At 46.1% G+C, this 18990-nt stretch overlaps 1 protein-coding gene across 1 annotated transcript in view; it reads left to right on the forward strand.

Moving 5' to 3' along the window:
- Window positions 1-18990, forward strand: part of LOC144106287 (uncharacterized) — a 150468-nt gene that overhangs the window by 106041 nt on the left and 25437 nt on the right. The window contains exons 2-5 of the mRNA XM_077639056.1: window positions 9825-9974; window positions 12049-12224; window positions 15065-15509; window positions 18303-18416. Of these exons, the coding sequence (XP_077495182.1) occupies window positions 9909-9974; window positions 12049-12224; window positions 15065-15509; window positions 18303-18416 (801 nt within the window). The 5' untranslated portion in view covers window positions 9825-9908. The remainder of the gene's footprint in view (window positions 1-9824; window positions 9975-12048; window positions 12225-15064; window positions 15510-18302; window positions 18417-18990) is intronic.

Below are 18990 nucleotides of genomic sequence, written 5' to 3' on the forward strand. Positions count from 1 at the left end.
CAACAGGGTGTCATATCGGCTAAATACGCAATCATCAAACCTGTCCCTGGCCCACGACAAGTCTTGAAATAACTGTCAGCCCTCGCATATCGCGATTTGGCTGGAAGGTCTCAAGACTTGCAGTCCGGTCCTCATGTATTCGTGATGCGCTTTCAAGGGGTGACGTGACGCAAGAGCCCCGGATGTTGCAGCTTAAAAACTTGCTTATTGAAGAAAGCCTTGCTGCCTATTCCGCATCGTATCAGACAGCGACTACATTTTAGTGCAAAAATGTTTCGCCGCTGTGACAAATGAAACGCGCGACCTTCATATATGGCGTTCTTTGTACGGTGGACTAGTCATGCACAGTTATGTTTTTAACGATGGGCATTAATAAACTGGTATGATCAGTCTGCCTAGCAAATTTTCCCCGTCATATTCAATCACACGTGGCGGTCAGAGGAGGTGTCAAACGATGTGAGTATTTACATCAAGAGTTCCATGTTTAGGCCGTTTAAGGATAACATAGTCATAGTTGCGTATGATGCCTAAATGTTCTTACTGCTTAAGAATGCTAAAGGTTAATGAGTAAATAAATTAGTGTAGGCAAATTAACAATAGATTTCGGCTATTCTGAATTCATTACGAAAAGAGAAACAACGTTAGTTCACTCTTCAGGAAATACTCGTTCTCATCCGTCGCACTGGGACCCTTGTCGGCACATTTTCTCAGTAACAGAAGCGGGCGGATGTGTTGAATAATGATCGCCGAGAAGACGGAGCTGCTGTCATGCAAGCGGTTGTTGCCGGTGTAAGAGGGTAGGAATCGCTATTTATTATAATAATTAAAGCTAGAGGGAAGTCAGGTGATGCTCTTCTTCAAGTGTGAACACATGTAGGGGCTGGACCTGACGGCTGAATAACTTGCTGTGAAAAAATGTCTTCCGCGAGGCAGCATCACTAACGGGGCACTAGGCTGTACCTTTAGTCCCACCTAAACTGCTGACAGTTTCATGAATTTACACTTTTGACTTTATAAAGTTCGTCCCAACTGTACAGAACTTCGTTCGCGCTTGAAATTTGAGTTGGCTGAGTTCATGCATAACACTATCAATCGCCACGTTCCTGTGATGACAGCACGGACTAGGTAAGATAACAAAACAAACGTTACAAGCTTCGTTCAAATATCATACTCAATGTCTATAATTCTAACCGTTAAAGATATTCTTAGGCAACTTTTCCTTTCTCATGTTCAACATTATGGGACAAGAATTATGCACATTGTAATAATTTCAGGTACGGTTATGGAAATATTGAAGGTTATGGTTCATTTTTTCGATGCGTAGCAAAATCTACCTTTTAAAGCTTTTTCAGCACTTGCATCGAGTAGTTAAGACCGCCATAAAAAATCAACCGAGAACGTTTTAACGTTAGCTGAAACCTTAATAGCAAAATATGTAAGCCTGCCGAGGGAAGACCTGCGGATATATTGATTGCTGTAGTGAAATTCCACAATATATATATATATATATATATATATATATATATATATATATATATATATATATATATATATATATATATATATATATATATATATATATATATATATATATATATTACAGAGATTACCGGTTTTCCGTCCCCCTAAGTACATTATTCGCAAAACAAATTTCGTTCTCGTGTCGGTGACAGACCTTTTGAGTATCTAACGGTTCGTTTTCAAATTACCCGGATAAACGGCTTCTACACATAGTGGTCGCAAGCTGGTCGAAGTACGTCGAGCGACAAATTCCTGTACTTTCGTCTGGAGCAAGCATCCGTGCTCAAAGTATGCACAGACATAAAATCATGCGAGAAGTTTTAGAGACAACCAATATTGCATCTGTAGAGTATTCGTTTCGTTCATTCCTTCGTTCTGTCCATGTGTTTAAGCTATGAATTTGCTATTGGAAAAGATACCTTATGTGCTTTTTTGTGCTAGGTTATACACGTGAGCGTAATCTGTCAAGTTGTACGTTAGAATAAGCACTGTATTTTAAATTTTTTTAGTTTCTTTTTCTTTGACAATATATATATATATATATATATATATATATATATATATATATATATATATATATATATATATATATATATATATATATATATATTCATCTATTAAACCAGGAACCAGCGTCTCGGCTATCGGTACAGCTGTTTATTCTAGCTACGTCCATAGTCTCTAACCAGTAAACCTTCCATGAAGAACTTAATTCAACGGGGCTAAGGTAACACGGTCAGTCACATCAGCATAGCAAATGCCACCAAACTAGAGAACAGTTATGCACAACTCTTCAGCTCTCTCTACCAACATCGCCCCAGCTGGACCCAATCAGCATCGTAACTCAGTTTTGCACCTCACAAGGTAAACTAGCTTCAAGAGTGACTGGTTTTGCATCATTATAAATCGAGGCGTCATAGAGTCTCCCTACATCTACAACTGTGAGACCGGTGGTCCTCAACACCATGAGTGGCCGAGACAGCGCCACAAATTGGCTAAATATGTCCGGACATTTTCATGGTGCCAGCTGCTTCTTCGAAGCACGTATCCCTCAATTGAAGCTGCCTCTTTTACTGGCTCATACTCGCACTTAGAAAGACTTCGTTATAATAGTAATATTGCTACATTGGGGGCGTTTCGTCAAAGAAGATCTTGTTTTAGTTGAATAACGCGTATCATCAGTGGACGAGCCTTAACAGCATTACAGTTCCATGTCAGTTCCTTCTTGATTTCAGTGCCAGTCAGATCAGCCGCTTGGGGAATTTCAAGCCCTCTCTTAACATCCCTTCTTCTGATGTCATTCGGTAACATTAGTGGCTGCTCCGGAGGGGCAGTGAGAGAGAGAGAGAGCCCCTAAACTGGAGACATATGACGGAAAGCGGGAAAATGACATTCGTTCCCTCTTCACGAGGAAGATATTTATAGAGGCAAATTCAGCGGTCTTGTCAACTGCTAGCGCTGTGGCGTAACCTACCAGTGGCTGGATGGATGTTACGAGATTCCCCTTTGAAGCGGAGTGGTAATGGGCGGCACCATGCTCGTTTTCTTTAATTATCATCTAACCTATCTGATGGTTTGGTTTATTGGGTTTAACGTCCCAAAGCGACTCAGGCTATGAGGGACGCCGCAGTGAAGGGCTCCAGAAATGTCGACCAGCAGAAATTCTCTAATGTGAACTGACATTGCATAGTACACGAGCCTCTAGAATTGCGTCTCCATCGAAATTCGATAAATTTACAGGTACTGTATACCTATAGATTATTTGTTCTCAAGGAAAAGAAATTCTGTTGACTTTTACGAAATCTCAAATTTGATTTCTGATCTTATACCTTTAAAACACTGCTCTGCTTCTAAGCTGCCAATCTTCCAATCGTTTTTTATGAACGCCTACCACAGATTTATTCATATTACTTTTTATCTCTAAATCCAGCCGCCGCGGTGGCTGAGTGATTATGGCGCTCGGCTGCTGGCCCGAAAGACGCGGGTTCGATCCCGGCCGCGGTGGTCGAATTTCGATGGAGGCGAAATTCTAGAGGCCCTTGTGCTGTGCGATATCAGTGCACGTTAATGAACCCCAGGTGGTCGAAATTTCCGGAGCCCTTCACTACGGCGTCTCTCATAGCCTGAGTCGCTTTGGGACGTGAAACCCCATAAGCCAAACCATCTCTAAATCAAGGTCCTCAGGATGAGTGACTGTGCCTGTATCGACATTTGGATGGATATACTCCCACATTCTCATAAAAAATATTACATCGTTTCTACAGATTATCCCCATACAGCACATTCGTAATCGTCGTCTCTAAATTTATCCTTGTAGCTTCTCGTTCTGAGACCCCCTAATCTCGCTTCAGGCAGCAGGACGCTCCTTCATGACTTATCATAGAACGGTTCCGTCCATATTTAAGTTTCCATTTTCTGTAGAAATCCAGAGTCTGCTTTTGGCGATGCAGCGCCATGCGACGATAAATCGCGACTATTCAACGAACCAGGCCTCAAAAAGAGTTTCATTGTCAAGTGAGCAATGTGGTTGGTGGTAAAATAAAGGAGGCATTGCCACTGGTTCGATTCAAATGGATGAGACAGCCGTGGGTAGAGATTGGGGACGGGAAGAGGCATGCCGTTGAGACCTGCTCCCGCTTCATCGAAGCACCAGCTTGATGGTTCACTTAGCTGTCGTGACAGGGACGACTTCGGGGCGATTTGGCGACGCTTAGTTTGTCATTATCACCATTCCGTTCCACACAACGCAAGGTTCATAGTCAGCGGGGAGAACGCAATGTATGCGATCGCCGACTCCGACGAAGGCAAGTGAGGGAGGGGGGGGGGGTGCAGGTGGAGATGGCCTGGCTATACGGGACTGCAACTCGCAAGTGACGGCCGCGTACGAAAGCCAGGGTCAGCGATCATCAAAAGCTGCGACGGCCCACAAAGCAACAGAGTGGTGGCAAGCGCGAATATACGTTATCCCGTGCCTTTCAACACCCGGCTGCGGTAGAAGCGAGCGACATATATCTATACATTGGCCGTTATCGATCGACACATGCGAAGAACTGCCGCGGGGGACAGGAGGCGCAGTGGGGTGCAAAAGAAGAAAAAAAGAGGAAATAATACGTTCTAAGAAGAAAGGCGAGAACAGGGAGAATGTAAGGATGGTGGCGAGGCGGCGTAAAGATGTGGAACGTAACACAATTACAGCGACGTCGAAAGCAGCGCCACCCAGCGGCCGCTCATTTAGGTGAAAAAGGAAGCAGAGGGTAGCGAAGGGCAGCAGGAGTGCACGTCCTAAAGTGCCCAGGCGGGCTGCCGCTGCTAATGGCGCCGAAGAACAAAGACTCGGTCCCGTCGACGTAGTAGACGGTGACGAGTCTGCACGTACGACCCCGAATGGGGAGGACGCCTTAACTTAACGTTCGGACAGGGACAGGAGTGCGCACTCTGGGGCCTTTTGTCATTCGGAACGATGAGACCGTTTTTTTCTTTTGGCAGTCAGTCTTTTTGCAGTTCATCGAGCGTTGCGGGCTTGCGGTTATCCGTTTTCTTTTGTATATATAACGGGCGTTAGCGAAACGTCGCCATGTGCGAACTGCGCCTGGAACTCCATGCCACTTTGGCGACAAAAAGTCTCTAGGAAATCGGGAAGTGAAAAGAAAGAGGATGGGGGGGCACAACCGTGTTTACATGTAAGTACACGGGCCGGAAATGAAAGTAACATGAGAGGAAATAATGCACGTGGCTACGGTACATGGCCACAGTACATGGCTACAGTGCATGGCCAAAGTATGTGGCCAAAGAACCTGGCCAGTGTGGGGGGCCAAAGTACGCGGCTACAGTACATGGTCAAAGTACGCGGCCAAAGTACGTGGCCAAAAAACGTGGCCAGTGTGTGGGGCCAAAGTACGTGGCTACAGTACATGGCCAAAGAACGTGGCCAAAGTACGTGGCCAGTGTGTGCGGCCAAAGTACGTGGCTACAGTACATGGCCAAAGTACGTGGCCAAAGAACGTGGCCAGTGTGTGGGGCCAAAGTACGTGGCTACAGTACATGGCCAAAGAACGTGGCCAAAGTACGTGGCCAGTGTGTGCGGCCAAAGTACGTGGCTACAGTACATGGCCAAAGAACGTGGCCAGTGTGTGGGGCCAAAGTACGTGGCTACAGTACATGGCCAAAGTGCATGGCCAAAGAACGTGGCCAAAGTACGTGGCTACAGTTCGTGGCCAGTGTGTGGGGGCAAAGTACGTGGCTACAGTACATGTCCAAAGTACGTGGCCTAAGTACGTGGCTACAGCACACGACTACAGTACGTGGCCAAATTACGTTGCCAAAGTACGTGGCCACAGCACGTGGCTACAGTACGTGGATATTGTGCAACAGTTAGTGTAGAGAACTCAAACTTGAGCATAGACTTCACAAGCCGATAACAATGGGCGCGGTGTTACATTTTGCTGCCGGCGCATCTAATTGGAACAAAACGACTTCTTTAAATTTTTATGCATCCAACTCCGCATGCTTAAAATGACGTGAACCTCCCCAACAAATAAAGGCCCCCAAAGGCCGTAACTTACACAGCGACGTTAGTTGTCAAGCCCAAAGCAGCTTTCGTGATCCGGTTACTTTTGTGGTCAGCAAAAATTCAACTTAGAACTTTCTTGCTAACAGGAGTACGGTCTAAGCCGGAGAACGAATGAGTCATTTCAATATTTCTTCTCGTATTCAGCAACATATCTTATTTAACACTTACTTGCGTGATATAGACTGCCGGAGTGGCGATTCTTTTTTGACGGCGAGTATTTCGCTTCTTCGAGCATGAACTGCTTTGTATCTCGCTTTATACTTGTGCTCAGTGTGGCCATATAATATTGATATTTCGCCACAGCTTCCTTTTTCATGACATTTATATTCTACCCTTCTTTTCAACTCATATTGCCCAATACTGGCGGGAGCGGCAACGCTCGCTCTTTACAACAAAGGCGCGGAGATTGGAGCTAGAAGGTTTAAACTTTCTACGCTTTCCAATATCGATGGATTGGTAAGGATGACTTTATGACCGGGTTGCCTGCAGCGCCTGCTCTTTAGCCTGAAGGCTGAAACATCGCGCTAAATTAAGCAAAGCTGGCAGTCAGAAAGCGCAGCACTCTCCTGTTTTGTAAAAGGGGGAGAAATAACGCCAGTAGGGTAGGAAGCTTTAAATCAGCACACACGAAGAGTAGGCGCTCCGTAGTTTTCAGTATTGATCTTTTTTTTTCAATACATTAAGGGGCACGCATCGTAAGGCCACCTGCGAAAACTTACCTGTAGCTCCCCGAAGAAAGAGAGAGAAAACAAGGAAGGTAAAACAGGGAGGTTAACAAGGCATAATGACCCATAAGCTATGCTGCACATCGAAAGGAAGTGAAATGGTTCCAGAGGGAACAATTAGGGAGATAAGGAAAGTCAAGTCCGTCGTTCAAAGGGAACGTAGCCACGGTGAATTATTCTTTTTTGTGAACATAAACAAGCACTCGCAATTTGCTTGCAAATGGGAGCTCAAGTTTGCGGATCTTAAATATAAAAACAGCACGTTGATGGTGTTTCCAGGTGACGATAGTGGAGGTCTGTCGTGAGACACGAGTCCGTAGCGGTTGCAAAAGCGGTAGGAAAGTTCCGCGTTGATCTCACCCGCTGTGAAAAAAAATTATAACAACAAGGAAGAGGGGAGGGTAACGGCGGCTTTTCTTTGATCCACCTTTTTTTCTTACCGGAGCTTACAGAGAAGCGCATACTACTACCGTGTTTGAAGGCAGCCAACAGTCGCCGAAACCAAAGTAGCGTGGGGGGGTGGGGGTGCAGCTATAATTGTGCGCTTAATCAATAGTGTAATAATTTTATCGCTGAAAGATAATTTATTACAAAGCTGAAGAAAGAAACAACGGCATGCGGCCGTTGGTATTTGAACCCACGAACCCCCAATTTTGCACCCGGTGCTCTACAAACAGGTTTACAGCGGCCTCTGAATTTACGTTGCGTGTAACCTAACGTATAAAGTGTTCACCAGCGCCACCCTCGTGCATTGCGAAGGACGTTGTACGTTGCATATCATCGCTAGCGTCACAAAGGGCGGAAGCTGTGCGAAAACCATCTTATTATGCTACCTGCAGCATCAAGACTGCCAGAACCGGGACCCTCGGTGAACTATTAGCTGTTGGCTTCCTTCATATATATGTCATAACGAGCCCCTCATTTCCCTTCCCTTGTTCATCACTATGAGCGTCATCGATGCAAACACTGCAGCGTGTACGTAAGATACGGTCAGTAAAAATGTGACGTCAGAGCCCTAGAATGCACTCCCAAATTAAGACGCGTCGTCTACGTCATTAGATCCTTCAGCAACTATAACAGTGCTGCGATTGCTCGCGGAAACAGAAAAAAAAAACAGTTTTGATTCCCCCTTGCGCCCCTATGAGTGAACCGAAATAGCACTATATCAAATAGAACGGGCGAAAGGCATGTTACCTTTTGATTGGCTGCTTTCGTTCCGGACATACCTGACGCGGATCAAACAATGGCTGACGACCCCCTGTCCTGCGCTATTGTTTCTCGCTTAGGTTTTTTCGCGCTTTTTTGGAGCGACCCACGTGGCTGTATTTCAATTTGCTGTGCGCGCGAGCATCGACCCGATTCCGTCTTTTGCCGTTGGCAATGTGGTTGCCAGCGGCCGTGGTAACCCAGCTAGCGTCGCTGAAAAAAGAAAATCAAATACTACCAGAAAGCGTCTCTTTGTCCGGGATCGAGCTCCGGCAGAAAAGCGGGAGAAAAGTAGGGGATGCGTGCCGCATTTCACCAAGAACAACATTCCTGGCCGTAATAGGGACCACTGTACACGCGAGGTCACCGAGACAGCCGCGATCCAGTCCGACAAAAGAGCATTGCGTCAGCATGGTGTCCGCGTCCCTTATAGCCGCCCAAGATATTGATGTTTTTATAACATACTCGCACTCGCTAGCCGGTAGATATGCTGAGTCCTTTTTGTTTTTGTCAATTTTTATTTTTATACTTTACTTTTTGCACCGCTCAATATACTTCAAAAGGTGAACGCATATCGTACGCATGCATCAATAAATTTCTTTTGGACCTATCCGCTTTTGTGTAGACGTCTCTCTTTATGTCTCCTCGGTCCCTGTCGCTCTGTCTAAAAGGCTGTCTTTTTCACAGAACGACGAATGACGTTGCTTAAGGCCTCGGTGTAACACGCTCCACCTGTTTCGGGACACAAAAAAAAAACACGACGACCATCACAGAGGCAGGAAAGTTTGAGCAGCCCTAACGCCACATTTCTTTCCCTCATTTCACGATTCGACGAATCGCCGGGACGAAAAATGGTTCGGATATATTCCGCGACGCTCCAGCGTGCTTCTTCCGTGCGGTGAAATATCGAAGCGGCGGACGCGAGGCTGGTTTCTTGAAACGCGCGAGGCAGTAGGTCTTGCGGCAGCCATTCTTTTGTGCGAGGCATACAAGGCAATTTGCCGCTGCTCCGGAGCTGCAGTCAAATGCGCGTAGCAGCCACGCAAATATCAATCTGCCTGCCGTTTCCAAAGCGCTTTGTTCAACCACTCCGCCTGCGAATGAAAGCGACGTCCAGTGGCCGTTTCTGATGTGGCGCCACTGTCGCTATTAGGCGGCTTACAAAGCCGTCTGCTATTCTGCTTGTCATGTGAAAAGATTGTCATTCACCTCCAAAACTTGCCCCTGTGAAGTGTATAGACCCCCGAGTTTACTTTTCCTTTCTAGAGGAGATTATTAGCTTCGACGCAAGAGAAAGCACAATCGGTGCTTAGGAAAAAAACGCGTGAACCGCACATTACACAAGAGCAAATTCTTCTCTCGCCTACTTATCGCAGGGAACGTGTTAAGTACAGCCAGCAGTGTGCGGTTTATGTCCACCATTTTCTTCACTGTTTCATACTCTCCATCTGAAACACCTTGTTAGGCTCGTCGCCGCCTTAGCACAAAACGCTTAACAACGACTCGACGTCTTAACGACCTCCGGGCTTAAGCGCCGCGGCTGTTAGAGACGGCCCATTAAACGCAGCTTTCCATTCTGCCTTAAGAAAAGGTTACTGTGCCGTGGACTTTCCCGTTAGAGGATGCTGCCTTTTTTTTTTATTTTTCGCTCTGCGTTTTTCGATTGCTATCGCATCTACGTGGCACTCGAGCAAAGTGTCACACTCGGGACCACCTTATCTAATCTCGACCGCCTACGCGCGGGGTTCATAAGCGGCGGCTGTGAGTATTGAAAGCGTGGCGTTGTCTCGGCTTCCCCGCAGGACACGAGTGGTGGCACCAGGGGCAGCAGCAGCAGCGGCTGTGGGGAGGTGTGAAGCCAGCGGAGCCAGCATGATTCGAGTCCCATGACGCCAACGCGTCTGGACGATCTCAACATGATCTCCAACAACGTTATGTCCTTCGTCAAGAAGGTAAGAGGAGCGTTACTGCGCGCCGCGCAGTGTCCTGGGACGCCATGACGCGTACAGACCACCATCCCTTCACCAGGCCAAGCCTTACTCCAATGCGTAATGCTTTTCAGCGCAACGCATAAAGGGGAGAAGACAGGCGCTTATGTGTTGCGCTAAAAATATCCCGCCTTGAAAACACGAGCCAACTAACCCTCAAACAAACGCTGCTGAGATAAGCCAAGCCTGAGTGAATCCCGCCTTACTTCGATTTAGCTCCTTATGCGGCTAATCCACCCTATGAGGGTTAGCCAGGATACACAGAGACACAGATTTGGAGGCGGATTCAGGCATGTGTATGTTCTATCCTCTGTATTATCAATACCAAGAGAATTGGTCGCCACACAGGGCTTCGAAATTTTGTTCACGCTCACACACGTTCTGTGAACTTTTGCTGTACAGTGTACGCGGACAAGTTGAGAGCTTGGCGAACACTGAGAAAAATAAAATTCCCGCCCCAAGCTTTGGCGGATAGCAGCAGCGAGCTGGCGATTACCCAGTCCGGGTTACCCAACTAACTCTTTGTATGAGGTGCTTTGGAGCTTACAAAACGCTTACGAAAAAGCTCAGGAAACAGGTGAGTATTTCGTAATTGTTAGTGCTGAATATCAGGGTCGTGGCACATGCTTCCACTGGGATGAATGAAAATTAGGCGTCATTTTTTTTATTTGTAATTCTTTATGCACTGAAGATGGCTTGTGGTTTCAGGAGGCCTCAATGAGTGTTCTTTAGAATTATCGAATTTTTCTCTACCGTCGTGAGCCTCTTTCTTCAAGTCCTGCTGTCTTCAGTAGAACACTAAACCAAATGCGGCAATCAGTTCATACACACCCACTTCAGTTAGTCCTCACTGTCATTTAGTGTGCATAGGGATCAGCGCTTTGCGATTCCGTAGGAGCTGCCGGTGTTCATTTGCGTTTGAGGTTGAAGAGTAGAATTGAGAACTTGGCCAGACAGCAGTGGATGCTTAATAAACGTCGTGTTAAACAGGAGGTCATGTCAGCTGTTTCAAGAGTGTTATCAGTGCATCACTGTGACGTATGAGCCATCTGTATGAACCGAATCAACCATTATTACCGGCAAGAAACAACAGCCACAAGCGTAATTTCAAGTACGCCTTTGAAATCACCTTGCTCTTAGAAAAACTAGCGAAATTCTGAACCCTTGGTTTAAAAGAGATCAGTTTCAGTGTATTTTTACTCGTTGCACGGGCACCTTGAAGATACCAGCGGGCTTTCAAGCAGCTGTAATAACGGCCTTTAGCGAGAGCGTCATGATTTCGGAGTGATAGGAGACACGTAGGAAATTTTGTACCGTGAAGAGAACTTTTTGAAGGACGGAAGAGTGTTAGGAGCAAATACGCATCTGATCCCATAACATCAGTTTATTTTTTGTGTGCGCACATCTTTGCACTGCCTTCTGTCAACTGAAATACTTTATTTAAAGCCAAAATATTGGCACATGTTTATCAAACAGCCCCTTTGAAGTTTTTCTGGCATGACGAGACGCTGACATTTGGCTCAGATTGACAGCAGTCGGAAAAATACATAAAAGGGAACGACAACCACACAATAGTTTACAAAGCCTGGCACATCCTTGTAAGTGTAGCGACAAAAAAGCTACTTTAATGAAAACAAAGCATTCATAAGCTAGAAAACACAAAAAAATTAGACGCAGGAACTCTCCGCTGCTAGCATTTTTCGCAAGCTAGCGTCAAATTTCGTCGGTGATCTGTGAGGCTAAACCATACCGCTATTCACTTTTCCGGCGATTACGGAGTCATTTTCATCCAGTGGCAGAAGAAAAAATTTACATCTTCTCAGCTGTACTTAACTGCACTCAACTTGGCAGTCGTTAACTGCAGAGCAAAGTTCAACACAGCCACACAGACCACAGGATAGAATTTTGGAAGGAACAGAATTTGTTCGCGGTTGTCCTCAGTGCCCCCATGAGGTGATCAAGGGAGCCAGCAGCTTCATTCTTCCAGGCACTGACGATTACGGGGATGCCCCAACCCATCTCCTTTTCTCCCGTGCAGATGGTGAAGAGCGGCTCGGACGAGGACGGCATGCGATTGGGCAGCAAGTTCCGCGCCACCGTGGCCGGCCTCAGTCCGCGGGCGTCGCGCGCCGACCTCGGTCACCTGACGCCCGAAGAACGCTCCATCCTGGCCAGGGTCTGGCAGAAGGAGGACGAGTTCGAGACGCTCGTCAAGTGAGTGCCCTCTCTCCTCTCCTTTTCTGTCCCTCTCTCTTTCTCAATCTTTCATTCCCTCCTTCCTTATCTTGAACTCCTCACCTCATTGTTTGGAGCCTACGGAACAAAGAAAGGAAGTCTTTCCGGGTTCGTTTCTTTTGAGGAGTTAAAAGCCAGGAATTGGTGTTTCAATTGCATGATGGAAGCTTTAAAAATGTACTGGTTCGTTTCTTCAAAGTGAACGTTTTAGTCTTGGAAGTCATTCTTTAAAATGGTGTGTGTTTATTTCTTTCAGTTGATTATTAACCTGACAATAAACAATTCACTTTTTTAAGTTACAGTATGTATGTAAGGCTTCAAAGGAACCGCTATAAAGCGCTGCAAACGTTAGCGCACGCTGAGGGATACTATGAATGCGAAACTATTAGCTTGGTCGCGCTAAGCTACCATTAATTATATCCTGGCTACGACGAGTTTTCAATTCTTGAGAGCATGTTGCAAAATTTAGTTTTTTTTTTTTTGCTTACATTCTTTTACATTTTAATTCAATAGCATTAGAGTTATCCGCACGCCGAAACTTCGCCGATGTCTGTAAGGAAAGTTTTCTGACTGAGTGAGAGAGATCATGTGACCTTGTGAGATCATCACGACCTGCTCACCGGATTGTAAGAAACCTCTTAGAGAATCGAAATCAAAAATTTCAGAAAGTGGTTTATATATAAATGTCGGCACTGTGGCAGCGTAACGGATACTTGCTACTGCAGGTATCAGTCGAAAATGGTGCTTGATGGACAGAAATTTATAAATATAGTAGCGCAAACACACACAGAAGTTGCAAGACAAGCGGCGACAAATGTGAAATATAATGATATGCATTCTACGCTTAAGGTGACTTAAGCATCCCCATAGTTTTTGTTCGCTGTGACCAAAACGTGCTGTTATAGTCCTGTGACGTATTCGCCGCTTAGCACGTAGGTAATTAAAGTGCACCTGGCCACCGTCACTGATATCTTACCATGTTCGGGTTCAGTGCGCGCTCCATCATTCATTTATTACCTTTTATTTTATGGAGTTATATTTTAGTGTGTCACCCTCTGTAGAGGCTAACCAATGAAAAATAGCTCTGTTTCATCCACTGACGACATCGTACTGACTTTCTTGGTTTGTTTTATGGGGGTTCAACGTCCCAAAGCGACTCAGTCTATGAGGGACGCCGTAGTGGCGAGCTTCGGAAAGTTTCGACCACCTGGAGTTCTCTAACGTGCACTGACATCGCACAGTATATTAGTATCTAGCATTTTCTCTCTATTGAGTTGCAACCAACTCAGCCGGGACCAAGCCCGCGTCTTTCGGGGCAGCAGCCGAGCACCATATCGATTTAGCCACCGCGGCAGCTTCGTACTGACTTGTTTCGAGTAAGTTACTTAGAACTAAGTACTTCTTGCGCAAGCCTTAAAGTTTTAAGTGAAGCGCTTCATTATGCAATTTCGTCGTTGCTGTGTGTTGGTGTAGAGACTTTCGTCAAAACTAAGCTCATTACGAAACCTGTATTTAGAATGTAACGCCAGCTAGCCTCTTGCGTAAATCCGTTACGTAGATCGTCGCGCACCAGCAGTTTTGTTCTGCAGGAAATAATTCGGGCACGTTAACAAGAACAAAACACTGCCCTCAAGCAAAAATGACAATAAGTGCAGACGACGTGACAGCTGTGTTTCTTTTCGTTTGTCATTTCGACAGTGCAAAACGAAGGAATTTTGACTTTTTTTTCTTCATAAGCTGGCTTCCTCTACATGTTGGTCTTACTGCAGTGAAGTAACCTTTCCGGTAGTTGCGTAGTCGATAGGTGAGCGTGTCGGCTCTCTCTGTGTGTGCGTGTGTGTGTGTGTGGGGGGGGGGGGGGGGGAGCGGGCAAGGGGGGGGGGGGAGATGAGGCTCATCGATTCTTGGAGCTTCACCCTAACTTGAGGGCTAAACGTGTGGTAGTCCTTAAGAAGTAAGTCTATCGCGAACGCGTTTGTTCTGACTAATTAGGTACTGGCTTCCCTTGATACCTAGAGGAATTAAAAGACGGAGACGAGAGAGACACAACCGGCAGTAGCTTTAGGCTAGATATAGATTCACTTAACTGTAAGTTACAATATTTATACAACTAAATGAAAATCTGCAGTTTTATGAAGAGAAGAGTACGAGTAAAAACTAAAACGCAGGTAGTAAAGGTATAGTTATTGGACGAGTAAATGAGGATATTTTTTTAAACGAATAGCTCTCTTTGGCTATAGCTCACTTGGCGGTTTTGTTCGCCTGACCGAATGACGTCACCAAGAGGCAAGAAAAAGCGCCGAGGGGAAAGGGTTCCGGACGGGGAGGAGGGAGCGAAGGCGAGCGAAGTCCCGTGGTTTAGCAGCGAGTGGGAAAGGCCGATTGTGAGGCTGCTTGCGTCCGGCATACAGCACCGGCAGCGTTCGCTTCGTGCCCGGAAGGAGTGTTTGCGTTGGTGTCCGGTGTAGTAAAAGAAAAGCTCTCGCAAATACAACGAAAGCACGTCCCCACACAAGAATAATTGAAAGCACACCGTGAAACGTTCTCACAAATTCAACGAAAGCATGTCCTCACACAAGAACAATTCGACGCAAACCGTCGCTCATGCACCGACTAAAGCACTCCCAATACCAGTCTTGCTGGTACGCGCGTTGGATTCCAGTGATCCACGGATAATTCCGTGGGGTATGCAAGCTCTTCAATTAGATAATCATCTTTGATGGTTTATGCGTGAATACTTTTTTATATGCTCTATGTCTGTTTTGATATTCCAATGGCTGTTCTACTACAGAGCGCAACGTTTCTTTCTCCGCACGCAGAAAAGCCCAAACCCCTCCGCTCACGCCGCCGACGTCCCAGCCGACGTCGACGGCCACGTCGACGCCCGAAAAGACCTGCGACAAGGTGTTCCCCGGCGCCGTCGCGGTCAAGGCCGGCGGCGGAGTCGGGACCGTGGGCGCAGGCACGGCGTCTCCCGCTGCGGCGGCGGCTGCCGCGGGACTCAACTCGACGCCGGCCTCTTCGACGCCACCTCCGCCGCCGGCCAAGCCGTGCCGCATCTGCCGCAAGGGCATCCAGGCGGGCGAGCCGTGCCACACGTGCGACGACTGCAAGCAGCTGGTGTGCGACGACTGCGCGTCGTACTCGCGGGACCCCCAGCACGCCGTGTGGCGCTGCTCGTGCTGCCGACGCCGCATGAGCCACGACCGGCTCGGGCCGCCGCCCGGGTCCGGCATGCACAGGGTGCCCTCGGTGCGGAGAATGGTGAGGCCGGAAACGAAATGGGCGAGCGGACGGGACCGTGTCGTGTTTTAAATGTGAAGCATTTATGCGGCCAACGTTATCAAGTTATCCTGCATAGCCTTGTTAGAACGTTTTGTTATCCAACTGGGCTTGAAAATGCAAAAATTCGGAACATTTCCAGCATTCCTGGGAAAAAAATTAATATAAATTAGCCCAGCTAACCCAGAATATACAAAGCGAAAAGCGAGATTGAGGTCTCCACTGACCCACGGAGGCGGTTTTGCGCCTTTCATTTCGTAAAAATGAACGGAGTTTGCAAAGTTGTCAACGCCAATGAACTCTATGAACGCCGTTGGATCACTTGTTTTGTTTGGTTTTTGATCCTTTTGCCGCCGTTTAGCAAGGCGTGCCTCTCGTGATTCTGGCGTTTCAGCCGCTTGTCTAGCCTTGCACTTTTCATATCTTCGCTGCTTTTGAGCCAACTCCCACGCCACCACTTCTGGGTCTTCTTCTCCTCCTTCTATGGCGAAAGGTCAGACGACGGAGTCATCGCGCGGTGGCGACGACGGCTGCGGCAGCAGCGGCCACCTGAGCTCCGCGTGACGTCACTCGGTTTCGCTCATGCGCAGCTGTGGCAAATCTGTAGTGTGGCTCACGCGAAGCCCGGTGTTGACGAGCCTGGTGAAGCCTTTCGCTTAAAAAATTGAATATTTGAATAATTTAAGGCAGTGTTACGGCAATGTAATGAACCAGTAGGCGCCAAAAGTATGTGAACCACGTGTTCCTCAAACGAAGCAGATAGTTCTGCTATTATTCGGCAGCTCGAGATCACAATTGTGGAGGAGAAAGTGAAAATTTTGTTCTTTCATCTCAACAGGTGTGGTCTCCGGCCGCCGTTTAAGAGAAGAGCTATAGGCTTCGTTTTATGAACACATGGTCCGCAGACTTTTGTCCCTGACTGTCCATTCTCCTGGCGTAACAAAAACTTTCAATGTTTTTTTCATCGCCCGCATCAAACACTTAATACTGCCATAGAAAACCAATTAAGAGGGAGCGTTTTTGACAATAGCAAAAAATATTAATATAGAACAAATGAAAACCTGCCAGCTGGAGATCTGCGGATACATCGATTGTCACAGTGAAATTTTAAAATATATCAACAAATTGCGCTCATAAACTTTTCCCTTTGATAAATGCTTTTGTCCAGAATTGATGAGTGTGTAACTGGATGAACAAGATAAACTTGACAGAATGCACTGGCTTTTATAGGGGAACCCGTTCGACCAAATGTCAGCATACAAGGTCCATGCAATGAACATATATGTTCCCAGATACGGCCAGAATACATCTTCTCATAATTTATGCGCACTATACAGTTACTGTTTAGAAGCGGCTCGCATAAGCCTATAAATACTTACCATTCCAAACAATTTCACCAAAAACAAAAAACTCTCGCCTTTCAAAAACAGCAACTGCGCTCATCCCGTCTTCCTCTCAAGTGTGTTTGGTGTGCTGGCGGAATTGCATGTCTTAAATCATTATGCTCCAACTGGACGCCTCTTGAAATCAAAACACATTTCGAGAATATCGTTTACTCACTTTTAAAATATATTAAAATCAAGCCTTTACTGGGGCTCCTGAAAGCTACATTCCTGCCCTTTCCGAATGCCTAAGGGTGCATTTAGAATAAGTCACTGTGGCGTTTGAAGCCTGCCGAATAAGCTGATGACTTTTAGTGAGCTTAATAGGTTAGAACGTTGGGCCAGTTGGTGTAGCGACATATTTAAAAACTTTGCGCAGAATAACGCAGCACGGGAGGGAGAATGGCGCTTGTGTGTGTGTGTGCGTGTTTCTCCCTCCCGCCCTGTGTTATTCTGCGCAAAGTTTTTAAATATGACTTTTAGGGAAAACAGCGAAATACAATTCATAAATTAAAGAATCAGCGTCCCTTGAGGGGCGCTGGTTCAACGTTTAGCACAATATCTAGTTCGCAGAATGGTGCAGCTTCAGCAGGCCTTTAACGCCATTCTTTCTACGTGGGGGGCATTCATTATAATGCATCAAGGCCACCGAATATCACCAAATGGAGGTAATGTGGAGGGATGCCTTCTCACTATGTCTGGGCAAGCACTTCACCAGTTTACAGCTTTGCGTAAACTAACATGCCAGCGATACTTGAACTAAACACTACGATGCGTCGTTATGTCATCTCATGAAAGTCGCCCAGTCTGAATGCTTTAACAGAGAGGCTTTTTTTTGTCACAGATATTCGTCGCAATGGTTTTAGCAGGCTCAATCTGCGCCTCCAGTGTAACTCCAGTTGAATCAACTTTCTTTCCTCGCTCTGTTTCGTTCGTATCGTGAAACAATGTTGTCTTGTAAGCAGCTTGAATCACTAACAACTGAGTGGTATACAACCGGTGCTGTTCGCGTACTGTAGCCCCCCTACGAAGTGGCAGCGTCAAGTATGGACTGTGCAAGCATCGCGGTATCTTCGGAGAGTCAAATGAACGAGAATCGAATAATCCACACATTACAATTACTATAAGAGAGTCGTGCACCCTGTTATAAGCGGACTGCAGAGCCGGCTATAAGCAGGCTTCCGGCAAAGGGAACTTTTCGCAATGACGGTTGATTTCAAGTGTACTACTGGTGCGTAGCAAGGACCAAAATAACTACGTTTCCTTTTTTGTGTGTGCTTTTAGAGCATCAAGCATTCGCGCCTTTGATCCTTTCTAAGCGTCCCGTGCAGGCCAGTCGCGGAATCCATGGTTAGCGCCTGTCGGCGCTGACCTTCCTGTGCCACTTACGCAGACGGAACGCATCGTCCAAGATAGCGGCGGCCTGGGCTGCAGCACGGGTCCCCGGGGAAGCTTCATGTTGAGCGAGCCCCTCAAGGAGGCTCTTAGGCTCGAAATGCAGATGCAGGTGAGTGGATGCCACAAAACATTCCGGAAACGAGAGAAAATGTATTACAGTTTTCAAGCTCATTATTTTACAATTCAAAGAATATGAAACCAACAGCATGAAGAAGGAAAAAAATAAGACAATTCGTTTCGGCAAGGTATTAAATAACCTAATGCAATATGTTAGGCGGCAAACCGGGTTTGAGTTGGTATTTAAAAGGAAAGTGCACAGAAGGGAATTACAAATATGGAAGTTATTGCTAAAAAATATATTAGGATATGATAGATTTTGAAGTTATATAAATAATTTTAAATTATTACTCCATAACTAAGATTATTTAGGATAGATATGCAAGCGACAACCAATATAGAATCGCTATAATTTGTTCTAATGGCTGGAAGAGGCAAGCTGTTTTTTAGAGAGAATAGCGTGTTAATTCTATTTATATTATTACGTTCATGAACTATTTCCACATGTACTGGCTATTTTTATTTGTTATAGTGTGCTCAAAAAATATTTATATATAACACTGTCTGTTTATTATCCGAAAAAAGAATGTAGGCGACAGGAAATATGTAAACCTCATCGGACAGCC

This window comes from Amblyomma americanum, chromosome 10, assembly GCF_052857255.1.
Source record: "Amblyomma americanum isolate KBUSLIRL-KWMA chromosome 10, ASM5285725v1, whole genome shotgun sequence".
NCBI classification, from domain to species: Eukaryota; Metazoa; Arthropoda; class Arachnida; order Ixodida; family Ixodidae; genus Amblyomma; species Amblyomma americanum.